General features: G+C 31.1%; 1 protein-coding gene across 1 annotated transcript; it reads left to right on the top strand.

Moving 5' to 3' along the window:
- Positions 1 to 541: 541 nt before the first annotated feature.
- On the top strand, positions 542 to 1,230 carry LOC120084614 (zinc finger protein 6-like). Its single transcript, XM_039040421.2, has one exon. It carries the CDS (start codon positions 675 to 677, stop codon positions 1,194 to 1,196), a length of 522 nt encoding a protein of 173 aa, XP_038896349.1. The 5' UTR covers positions 542 to 674; the 3' UTR covers positions 1,197 to 1,230.
- The last annotated feature ends 12,567 nt before the right edge of the window (positions 1,231 to 13,797 follow it).

The raw sequence follows: 13,797 nt of genomic DNA, 5'->3' as shown, positions 1-13,797 counted from the left end.
TCAATAATTTTATCATTTAAAACAATTTATCTTAAAAAAACCACATTTTTCAAAGAATATAATTTTTTTTTTAAATAAAGTTTTTGGTTTCAGGTTAATTTTAACAATGGGCATCTGCATGCTTCTCCCCCATCACTCACACTAAAAAAACAATTAAAATATTTAAAAATATATATAAAAATAAATGATAGGTAATTTGGTGGAATGCATAAAGATAAGTACTCCCTAAGATGCATCTATGTATTTTTCTTTTAACACATTTTTCAAGCTTTTGGTTTTGGTTCAATTAGAGAAAAAAAAATCAATTCTATGTTTAATAGATTTAATAATTCTAAATGTTTGAAATTTATTAAAAGAATCACCTAATTAGACTTAAAATTTTAAAATTTAAGAACTAGAAAGTTAGAAATTTAAAAATTTATTAAACACATAATATATTTTTTTGATGTCGACACAAAATTAGAAGTTTTGAATGGAGACCTAACTTCTAATTTAACCTAAGATAAAATTGTAGAATGTACATGCACTCAAATCATACCCCAAGAAGAAAAGAAAGAAGAAAAAAATGGCTATAAATGTAGCATACATCATCAAGACGAGAAGATAGAAGTGAAAAAGAAAAAAATCATAAAAAAGCAACCACACAAATCCAAATTTGCTCCGTCCACAATAAAATGTCCAATCAAAGCCCCTCTTCCTCCATTCTGAAGCTTTTCGGCTTCCCATTGGTCGAACACGACGACAATCCGCCGGAGACACCCAACGCCGCCGGCATTGACACCAACTTCGACGACGACGACAGAAAGTTTCGCTGCCAATTTTGCCGCCGAGTTTTCGCCAACTCGCAAGCCCTCGGCGGCCACCAAAATGCCCACAAGAGAGAGCGTCAAAGAGCCAAACGCGCCCTTTATTTCCATGCCGCCGCACTCAGACCGCCGTCGCTTTACTCCGGCGTTTTCCCGACCAACATTGGTGGTGCCGGTGCTGGTGGTTCTAGAATTCTGCCTAGGAACGGTAACGGCTACTTTGCAGCGGCTGCGGCGGCGTACGGCGGCGTATCAGCGTCATCAGGGCGGTGGATGTTTGGGAATTCGGGCGAAGAGAAAATGGAAAATTCAGGGTGTAAATTGGGAGGTGAAAAGGGATTATGTGTTGATCTTCATCTTAAACTTTCTCCATCTAATTCATCTAATTAATCAATTACATTTTACACCTTCAATTTTGTTTCAATTTTCTTTTGTCAACTTCTTCCTTTTTTTCTTATTCCTTCAAATTTACTAGAAAAGTTTGATTAATATTTTCTTTACCAACTATGGCGAAAACTTGAGAACCCTTGATCCATTTTAACTCTAAAATTCCTTTTTCACAAGATTTAACTAAAAAAAAAGTGTTGCATTTTTTTTTTAAATTTTCATTTAAAACATATTTATAAAAAAGTACTCTCATTTTTTTGTTTTTTTTTTTTAAAAATTTAACATGTATAGACGAGGATTTAAACTTTTGCCCTTTTTGGTCTAGAGCTAAATTTTTGTTAGAATTTTTGAGTTTTGACAATGTAATTCAATGATTAATTTGTGTATTCATCAACTTATATTTGTGCAAAAACTCGATATTACTAGAATTTAGTGAGTTGAAGATTTGTTTTCTTTCTTTCTATTAAAATTATTGGGTGAATTAATCATAAATTGAAATTTGTAACATTATTCTAAAGTACGGAGGTTAATTAGATAAAATTATAAATATATGATGAAAATTGATACAACTCCATAAATTTAAAATAAAAATTGAGTTTTATCTTAAACTATATATATATATAAATAAGCATAATCAATTGTCAATTTAAAATTTGTATTATCGATCTTACAAATTAAGTTTGTGATTCTATTTTCTCAATAAATATTTAGGAAAAAAAAGAAAGAAAAAAGAGAAAGAGAAGAAATAATGATGAAACCCTTTTTTTTCTTCTCGTAATTTAATTTTGTAATTGTAAATGAAAACATTGCCATATGAACCCAAGATATGACATTATTTGCTTCTGCCACCTCCTATTTCATTAATAAGATTAATATTAAAATATCAAGTTGGCTTAATTAAATAAGTGATTTAAATACAATTTGATCATAATTTTATGATGAATAATGGTAATTGATATACTAACATTTTTAATAAATTGTAAATATAGTAAACTCTTATCATTATAGGCTTTTTTGCTGATAGACTCCTAACTAGTTATATAATTCATAACTGATAGTCCTTGAGAGATAAATCTAAATTTTGCTATATATACAAATTCTTTTGCATTTTATTATATCTATTAATAATTTCAACCTAATTGCAACTGCCTTTTTATCATTACTTCATTTTCTGTCACTTACCACTTATATACCATTTACTGATTAAAGCAGGAGAATTGAATTAAATGGCAAAAACAAGCTAATTATAGCACATAATTTAAACTTACCACTTAAATGATAATCTGATTTTCTTTTTTAATTAATTCCAGCCTTACCCTTGATATTTCATCTTCTTTGTTCTTAATTCATTAGAAACAAAGATGGGGAAGATCGAAGAGATTTAAGATGATCCAATAATAAAATCTCACCCCCTAATCTCACAATCTCCCAAAAATTTCTCATATTAGGAGTGCAAATAAAATCTCACATTGGTTAGAGAAAAGAACGATAATGAATATATAAGTGAGGATAATTATCGTTATTGGAATGAGGCTTTTAGATGGTACTAAAAACAAAACTATGAGAATTTATATTCAAAGTAGACAATATTATATTATTGTGGAGATATGAAGAAATTGATTTTTTTGTAATAACTAATTCTTCTTGTCGATGTAGGCATTCTTTGGCCAAACCATGTACATCGCTTTGTTCCTTATCTTCTTTTTTTTTTTCATGCATGTGTTGAATGTTAAAAATCTGCAACAATCGCCATTACAGAAGAAGAGTTAGGGTGAGAGCATTTGAGAGAGTGATTGGAAGAGAGAGAGATTTTTCCTTCATTTGTTATTCCAAATTGAATAAAATTCATTTGAGAAGGAGGGGAAAAATCTTACCACGTGCGGAGTACAATTGGCTGCGTGGCTCATTCTAATCACTCACACCATCTGCCCATTTCTTTTCTTTTGGATTACTTTTCTTCTAAGTTTTGGCCTAACAAATCTGCAAAATAAGCCCAACAAATTGGTATCAGAGTTTTGACTATTAAAAATGCCGTTCTTAGGGAATTAAGATTAAAAAATCAGAATATTCATGCCATTAACGGAAGGAACCGTGAGATCCGTAGTGGAAATAGGATCGGTCCCAAATTTTATTTTCACAGAAATCAAAATTTACAATACACAAATTATGCATCAAAACAAAAATTACAGCATGCTTCTAACAGAAGAAATTAGGAAAAAGGAAAATCTTACCCTTGAAGAACCGTTCTTCACATAATCCTTCTTCTTCACAAACCTTCCTTAAAAAACATAGAACACCACCACAAGTGAGACCTCTGTATTCTTGTAGAGGATGAGAGTTTTCAGAAGGTATGGGCTATGAGTTTTAGGAAATGGAGAATATTGAGAAGGAAATTTTTTCAGGGGATCAAGCAGTAGAATTCATAGGGATCCTTTCTATGAAGAAGGTGAAATAGATTGATAAATACTAACTCCCACTAGCACGATTAATTGAGAGAAAAAGGGAAGTTACAACTCCCTCCTAAAAATAATTTTAAAAAATAATTTAATTTTAATAAAATATTATACACACATATATATATGATAACCATCTTATCATATAATATATATTAAACCATATGTTATGTCAAATATAACACATAACCTATAGTTCTTATATTGTATCAAATACAATATAACATATTTTTTTATTTCTTTCAATAATGCATGATATTTAATATAAATCATATTTATAATAAATTTAATTATATGAATCTCATTCATATAATTAGTATTTGAATCAAATTCAAATATTTAATTCATTTCATAATAAACTTTATATCATAATGTATCAAATACATTATATTAATTATATCACATATAATTAATTTAATTTAATTATATCACATATCATTAATTCCATCAATTAATTTGAACAATTCAAATTAATCCAAAATTAATTCTCAAAAATCCATGTTGAGCTACAAAGGGGACCTTATGGACCTATAAATTGAAGCTCCAATGGTACTTGAACAATTAATTAAACTTATTTAATTAAATTATTCAACATCCATTAACTATCGGTCACTCTACTAAATACCAACAGCTGCACTCTTCGCACTACAGATATATTTCTGTGTCCATTGGATATGACCAGTCAACAGTGCAATGACCTTTCACAAACTGCTCATTAGTACAACTGGATCGAACTTACAGTTTTCCCTTGTAGTTACATCTAACTTCTAAAGTATCACTGATTCCTCTAATGAATAATAAGTCATAGTCGAACTATGACCAAACTTCTCTCGGGCCAAGACATGGTGTGTCACCATATTGTTCAAGCCTTGGAATCACCCCTTAATGGAGCAATTCATCTACTTATCCCGACATTAAGGAAAAAATAAATTCCGTCTTGTGTAGCTATGTTCTCAGCTCCCCAATCAAACGAATCCCCAAAACTGTAGGCTCATTGAGTCGGCAATCTGATCACTCTCACCCATACAAATCAAAGATCTGCCTTCATAAACAGGAGTTCACAACTCACTCAGGATTCAGATCATGTCACCTATTGTCATCCTGGTGAAATGTAAGTCTCTATTATTAATGGTTTCATATAATAAAACTAATCATTTTATGGTCCGATCTTATACAAACTCCTTTATATAGAATACCCTCGCTCACATGTCTCTACTATTGGAGTTGATGCCCTAAATCTTGTAGGGTTGTGTAGTTTGTAATTCTATTGTACAAAGATTTTATTTATTTAATAAAATATGAGATATTTTATTTGACATTTAGTAGCATTAAACCTACAAACCAATAAACTAATATCCAAGGTTATCATCTGTAGCTTAAATATGTATGTAGAGATATATAGGTGGATCACGTTTAAGAGATAACCTAAATGGTTTGTAGTAGATGGATAAAGTTGGATATTTTATCCTTGTGACACTATGAGTACGACTCGCTTTGTAGATGTTACAGTTGTTGTAAAGTGCTACAAATGATCTGATCCTGATCATTCATGTGGAGACATGTGAGCGGGGGTGTTCCATACAAAGGAGTTTGTATAAGATCGGACCATGAAATGACTATTCTCATTATATAACACCGTTCATAATAGAGACTTACATTTCATTAGGATGACCATATGTGACATGACCTAAATCCTGAGTAAGTTGTGAACTCCTACCTAAGAAGGCAGTTCTTTGATTTGTATAGGTAAGAGTGACCAGATTGCTGACTTAATAAGCCTACCATTTTCGGGATTCGTCTGATTGGGAAGCTGGGAACACAACTACACAAGATGGAATTCACTCATTCCCCAACGTCGGGGCAAGTAGATAAATTGCTCCCTTAAGGGTTGATTCCGAGGCTTGGACAATGTGGCATCACACCCTTTCTTGGCCTGAAAGGGGCTTGGACATAGTTGGACTATGACTTATTGTTCATTAGAGGAATCAATGGTACTTAAGGAATTAAATGTAACTACAGGGGCAAAATGGTAATTTTGGTATGGTAGTACTTACGAGCAATTTATGAAGGGTTATCGCACTATTGACTGGTTATATCCAATGGACATATAAATATATCTGTAGTACGAAGAGTGCAACTGTCGGTCTTTAGTGGGGTACCCGACAGTTAATGAATGTGAGTAATTTAATTAAAAGAGTTTAATTAATTATTTAAGTACCATTGAAACTTCAATCTACAGGTCCATGAGGTCCCCCTATAGCTCAATAGGGATTTATGAGAATCAATTTCGGACTAATTTGAATTGTTCAAATTAATTGAGGGAATTAATTATATGTGATATCATTAATTTAATTTAATTATATATGATAAAGTTTATTTGAATTGTTTATTTGAATTGTTCAAATTAATTGAGGGAATTAATTGTATTTGATACATTATAATATAAAGTTTATTTGAAAGGAAATAAATATTTGGATATGATTTAAATATTAATTATGTGAATTGGATTCATATAATTAATTTTAATATAAATGAGATTTATATTAAATACTATATATTAATGAGGAATTATAATTATAGGTTATATTGTACATGATACAATATTAAACTATAGATTATGTATTATATATGATATACCATATAGTTATAAATATATATAATAAGTTAGTTATTATATAATTATTTATTAAAATTTAATTTAATTTTAATTTTAAATTTAAAGGGAGGAAAATAACTTCCTTCCCTTTAATTCTCTCTTAAACTGACGTGAAGAAGGGACAGTTATCTGATCTACTTGATTGTTTGTTTATTCATCTTCTTCACAGAAGACAAAAAGAAGAAATCTCTATAATTCCTTAAATACCTTCTCCTTTTAATTACTCTCCCTCTACAAAAAAACTAAGAGCCCACACTTCCTTAGAGACTCTTTATCCATAGGAGAATACAGAGGAAACACCTTTCGATGGTGGCCATTTCGGATTACGATTTGTTCGTGACAAATTCGGAGAAGGGATTTTCGTGAAAAAGATTTGTTCTTCAAGGGTACGTATTTTTCTAAACCTTTTTCCTTTTCTCTTCTTTATGGGCATGCTGTAAAATTTTAATTTCACTACATAATTTGTTTATGTATTTTGTGATTCTGTGAAAATAAAAAATTGGGACGATCCACATTTCCATTTAGGGCCTTCATAGGTTCCTTCATCTAAATGAATGATCAGGATCAAATCATTTGTAACACTTTACAACAACTGTAACATTTACAAAGCAGGTCGTATTTATAGTGTCACCAGGATAAGGTACCTAACCTACTACAGATCATTTAGGTTATCACTTAAACATGACCTACCTGTATGTTTCTATACACATGTTTAAGCTATATAAGATAACCTTGATGTTAATTTATTGGTTTGTGGGTTAATGTTACTAAATGTCGAATAAAATACCTTATATTTTAATAAATAAAAAAAATTGTTTGTACATTACAATTACAAACTATAGAACCTACGAGATTTAGGGCATCAACCCCAATATTTACAAGGTTTGAAATTGAAAAGTTTGATGGAAATGGTGATTTTTTTTCTATGGAAGGCCAAAATCAAAGCCATTTTCGGTTAGCAAAAGGCTCACAAGGCCTTTTTAAATTCATCAACACTTTCAGCCACCATCACAACATAATAAATAAAAGATATGAAGCTAGGAGCCTATGGTACCTTCGTTTTAAATCTTAGTGACAACATATTAGAACAAGTTTTAGACCAAGAGACAGCTTACAAGATATGGACTAAGTTGGAAGATTAGTTTTCCACAAAGGATATCTTCCAGACAAGATGTATCTAAGGGAGAAGTACTTCATATTCAAGATAGATTCATCAAGATCATCGACAAACAATCTTGATGAATTCAAAAAGATCATCTCTGAATTTAAGAACCTAGAGGAGAAATTGGGTGATGATAATGAAGCCTATGTGCTTCGAAACTCCCTACTGAAATCTTATAAAGAAGTAAAGAATGCATTGAGATATGGAAGAGAGTCCATAATCACATATTCTATCATTACAGCCTTGAGAACAAAGGAAATTAAGCTTCAATATGTGAAGAAGAATAATTTAATGGTGAAGGGAAACTCAAAGCCTAATCATTGGAAAAATGGAAACAATAACCTAATAAGGAAAATAAGCCTAAAATAGATGGTCAAATAAAAATATTGCAAGAAAAAGGGCTAGGTAATCAATGATTGCTTCATCCTAAGAGGAAGAATCAAGAGAAAGAAACGGAAGCTAAGGGAAAACAACCTGAAGCTTCAATTGTAAAAGGATCCTATGTGTATTCAGATGCATTGACCTCAACACAAGACAAAGCCAATCATATTAATTCCCTTGGAAAACATGATTGGGTCTTGGACTTCGGATGCACCTACCATATGCCTCCTATTAGACCTAGGTTCTGTTGGGATGTATGCCCTAAAGTCTCATAGTTAATATGTTATTTGGAATAATGGTTGATTATTTTATATATGCAATTATCCATTAAAGAAAGATCAAATGTTATTTTTATGAAACTTGAACAATATATGGTAGACATACAGGTGGATCATGATTAAGCAATAACCTATATGGTCTGTAGTATATGGATAAGATTGGGTGCCTTATCCTGGTGACACTACGAATATGACCAACTTTAGAGTTGTAAAGTGTTACAAACGATTTGATCCTAATAATTTATGTGGAGACATGCGAGTGAAAGTGTCATATACAAAAAGTTTGTATAAGACTAGACCACAAAATGAATCATTTCTCTTTATGACACAATTGAGTGAAGAGATTAACATTTCATAAGATGACCATAGGTAACTCGACCTCAATCCTGAGTGAATTATGAACTCCTATCTATGAGAGAAACCCTTTGATTTGTATGGGTGAGAATGAACCGACTCGCCAACTCAATAAGCCAACCATTTTGGGGTTTGTCCGAGTAGGGAGCTGAGAACATAGCTATACAAGATGAAATTAACTCATTCTCATCTTTAGGGAAAGAGAAGAATTGCTCCCTTAAGTGTTGACTCAGAGTCTGAATATGGGACCCCTTCCTCTCACTAGCTCAAGAGGGTTTTGTTTATGGTAGAACAATAAATAAGTTGTTCATTAGAGGATCAGTGAGACTTAAGAAGTTAAATGTAACTGCAAGGGTAAAATGGTAATTTTGTCACATTTTTAATTACGAGCAAGTCATGAAGAGTTGACTTACTGTTGATTGATTATATTCGTGGACATAAAAATATATCTACAGTACAAAGAGTGCAGCTGTGGTCTTTAGTGGAGTGACTTGTAGATAATTAATGTTGATTAATTTAATTAAGAAGTTTAATTAATTAATCTCGAATCATTGGAGTTTCTAATCTGTATGCTCATTAGGTCCCCTTGCTAGCTCACTAAGGATAAAACAAAAATAATCTAATTTTCTATTAATTTGAATTGTTCAAATTAAATAAAGGAATAATTGTATGAGATACAATTAATATAATTTATATAGATATATTATGATATAAAGTTAATTTTGAATGAGATTCAAAATTATACTTTATTTTATGAGAGAGATAAATATTTGAATAAAACATTATTTATGTGAATGAGATTCATGTAAAACTATATATTAAATTTAGTATGAATTACATTCATATTACAACTATAGGTTATATGAGAGAAATAAATAGTTGAATAAAAATCAAATATTATCTATATGAATGAGATTCATATAATACTATGTGTTAAAATTAATATGAATGAGATTAATATTAAAACTATAGGTTATATGAAAGAAGTAAATATTTGAATAAGATTCAAATATTATTTATATGAATGAGATTCATATAAATCTCTAGGTTAAAATTGAGATTCGTATTAAAAACTGTCAAATTTAAAATTCATGGCAGTTATTTTCAGTCATTGTATCGCCTATAAAGGTATGCGCATCAATGACAATTTTTGAAAAATGTCATAATTGGTCCTCTTAAGACAATAAATAATTGTCAACAATGAATATTTATCGATAATTGATAGCTCTAAAAAAGAGCTAGTTTTATATCCATAACTCTACCATATTTGTATAACTCTTATGCATTAAATGTCTATTTTATAGGTAAATTCATCTCGAAGCTCTAATGAGTCACTTAAGTGAAAAATGAGTTGAATTTGTGTCAAAATGGAGTTTAGAATCAGCAAAACTGAAGAAGTCGCAAAAATTACTAAGATGCCACTCAATATAGAGCATCTGGCAAAGCAGACAACATCAAAACCGTAGCTCAATGCTACAATGTGATGCTTAAAAGCAATAGTATCAAATACAGGACAGCGTCGTAACGCTACCCTCGGCGTTGCAACGTTATGTAGATTAACGAAAATTCCAAGCTTTCGTGCGCGTGCCTCATTGCAAGCCAGCATCACAGCACCGTCGCAATCCTGCCCCAACGCTCGAGGTTTGGATCGATAAGAGCGTTGTAACGCTCAATGGAGAGTTGTGACGCTACAACCTAGATATAAAAAGAAAATTTCAGTTTTTGCACGAAAAAGAGACTTAGAGAATTTGAAAGCATTTTGAAGAATCTCTGCCAAAATTTCACCATTCTTTTAGCTATCTTTGTATTCTTTCATTCAATTCCTGTAGTTCCTTTCGATTGATTGAGAAATCAATATCATGCAAGGCTATGTAAGCCTTAACTCTTGGGAAATAGTCAATTAGGATTAGTTCTCGAGAATTTTGTAATCTTTCTTATGAATTTCATATTTCTTGGTTGATTCTTGTATGAATTTTAATAAAAATTAAGTGTGATGAATTGACGACTCAAATCTTTTAATATCTTGCTTGCAAATTCTACTTTGCTACTTTGCATAATAGTAGATAAGTTGCAAAAATTAGATTTTTTTGTAATGAATAATGACTTTTTCTGAATTCTTGCATGAGTAGTCTAATTTAGAATCTTCTAATAAATCGATTTTAAGTTTAGGCTTTCCAACTTAAAGAATGTCACAACGAAGAAACCTTAGATTTTAATGAAAATTAGGATTAAACATGGTAATTGCTGTCAAGAAGTGTTTTTGTCTAATTTAGGGTTAATTGGAATGTAATTCTTGATTAACTAATTGGGCTATTAAACATTTTTTATTAGGACATGCAATTGTATAAATTTCATAATATTTTTGAATTCGATGATAGAACTACTCCTAATGACTATATTTCCCAAGAATCTTTTTATAGAGAATTTACAAGTATATGTCATGCTCAAATTTTGTATGTATCAAAATAATAAAAATCTACATTGTACCTTCTTTTAATTTCTTTTTATAGACCAGAACCTCCCATTTTTTCCAAGGAATTTGTTATTTAATTTAATTGGTCAATAGGTTTCCTGAGGTTCGACCTCGGATTTGTCGCTTATATTAGTAGTTAGTATAAGAAGTAGATTCGGTGAACTACAAATACTATATGTTTAGGTCAAGGGTTTATTAACGACGTAAATCCCACTTAACAATAATCATGAACTATCATTGTCAAATATATTATGATGGATCATTATTGTCATCTGTTGGCTCGAAATTGGGTATTTTCTTAAGCATTATGGGCATTGAAGACAATTATCAAAAGTAAAAAAAGAATATATAGTGACATTTTTTTCTTGTAAAAAATATATGAACTATGACACTTATTGTCAAAAATATTTGAACAATGACAATATTTTATGTCAGCAAATATTATATCAGGACACATTTTTACTATCACATAATTTCATATTTATGACACTTTTATATTGTTAATAAAATACATATTTTGATAGTTTATTATTTCTTTGAAACTTGTAATTACACATGATTTTCATTATAGCAACAAATCTTATTTTAACAGAAAATCGATACAAACATAAATAAGAAACTTCATATATAGGATTAAATTTGATAATGTTTTTACAAAGAAACTAAATATAAGGAACTATTGAATGTCCTCGACGGGACAAGTACAAACAAATAATAACTAAACTTGGTAATATTTTTTTTACAGTAAACTAAATACAATTAGGTATTGCCATGAGTAACTACGTTACAACAAGTTTTGTCACTAACCAAAACATCAATCACTTACTTGGTAGTTTCACCGCTTCAGTGGGTTCGTGCAAAGACTTAGTAAAAAACACAACATTCATATTAGAGTTCAACTCAAAGCATCAATGTCAACGATAATCACAACATTCATGTAAGTCTAATTTGTGTCATTCGTAGAACAAAAGTTAAGGAATCTTTCAATCTACTAATACACATTAGATAACATGGGTGTTTCCAAACATATCAAACAACTGCTTGACTAGTAATTACGTATTAAAGCGTAGATCACAATAAATCTACTTAGCTTTTTCACCTCTCCCCCTACACACATACACATGCACACACAAAACAAAGAAAATGTCTTAGTGATACTTTCAATTAACCAATTAAAAAGAGAAATAACTTATTTCCACAAAGTTTCTCACATGAGAAATAACTATAAACAATAACTTTTTTTTAAAAAAAAAAACTACCATCAACATAATGATAAAAAAAAACAAAAACAAAAATACACACACTTGCAACAAACTACACACATGACTAATATGAGCAACATCTTCAAAATCAGCAGTAAAAAAAGAAATTTACCTCTACCATTATAGAAATGGTGGAAGGAGAAGGATCTAGTCAGTGGCTTCATGATTGGAGCCAATAGTTCCATCAACACCTACTTCCACAACCCTAATTGTTGATATTATGACTATATGTTTCTAATCAAACAAATTGGTAATCATCGATAGGAATCATAAAAAACCAAATGGAATTTGAAATCCATAAGATGAAAGTTGTACCTGTTGAGTTTTATGCCCTAAAACTCATAGATAGTAGATGTAAATAATTGACTGTCACCAATAAAGAGTTATCGACGTTATTTCAATAAATGTTATTGATTGTGTTGTATTCTATTTTGTCTTAATAACCATAAATCAATTAAACTAACACCCTAGTCTATCTTATGGGTCTTAAATTGTATGTGGAGACTGTTGGGATTGGTGTCCTAATTCTCCCGAAGTCTCGTAGTTTGTAAACATTGTACACATTGTTATGAATAAAATAAGAGTTATTTTATTTTTCATTTACTCATATCCAATACACAAAGATTCATGGTTATTGTAAGTAAAGTTAAACATATATATAAGATATACAAGTGGATCATGCCCTAAGTAATAACCTAAAAAGGTTTGTAATATAAGGATTAAGGAGGGATACCTGATCCCGGTGACACTACGGATATGACCCGCTTTATAGAGGTTTGCAAGTGTTGTGAATTACTACAAATGGTCTGATCCTGATTAATCATGTAGAGATATGCAAGCGGGGGTGTCCTATACAAAGAGTTTGTATAAAATCGAACCATGAGATGACTAGCCTCTTTGTATAACACGTTGATACTTGAGACTTACATCTCAGCTAAACGACCATAGGTGACAAGACTTTAATCCTGAGTTTTAGAAACTCCTACCTTTGAGGGCGTCCTTTGATTAGTATGGGTGAGAGTGGCCAGATTGCGAACTTAACAAGCCTACCTTTTAGGGGATTTGTCTGATTGGGGAGCTGGGAACTCAGTTACACAAGATGGAATTCAATCCTTCCCTGAAGCAGGGGTAAGTAGATAGATTGCTCCCTTAAAGGCTGATTCTGGGTCTTAAACATAGTCACCACATCTTTTCTTTGGAAGAGAGGACTCAGTCATAGTAGGACTATGACTTATGTTCATTAGAGGAATCAGTGGTACTTAATGAGTTAGATGTAACTATAGGGACAAAACGGTAAATTGGCCTAGATGTACATACGAGCGATTTGTGAAGGGTTATCACACTATTGATTGGTTGATATGGACACAAAACACAAAATATATCTGTAGTGAGGAGAGTGCAGCTGTCGGTCTTTAGTGGTATGCCCAACAGTTAACGGATGGTGGCTTCCGTGACTAAAGAGTTTAGTCAGCTATACACGTACTCTTGGAGCTTCAAGCTATAGGTTCATAAGGTCACCTTGGTAGCTCAATGGATTCAAGTTGAGAATCAGTTCGTGGGGTTGATTTGAAATGTTCAAATTGAC

This window comes from Benincasa hispida, chromosome 9, assembly GCF_027475165.1.
Source record: "Benincasa hispida cultivar pf3 chromosome 9, pf3_genome.v1.1, whole genome shotgun sequence".
Classification (NCBI taxonomy): domain Eukaryota; kingdom Viridiplantae; phylum Streptophyta; class Magnoliopsida; order Cucurbitales; family Cucurbitaceae; genus Benincasa; species Benincasa hispida.
The sequence above is the reverse complement of the archived record's forward strand: the minus strand, read 5'-3'. Positions and strand labels throughout refer to the sequence as shown.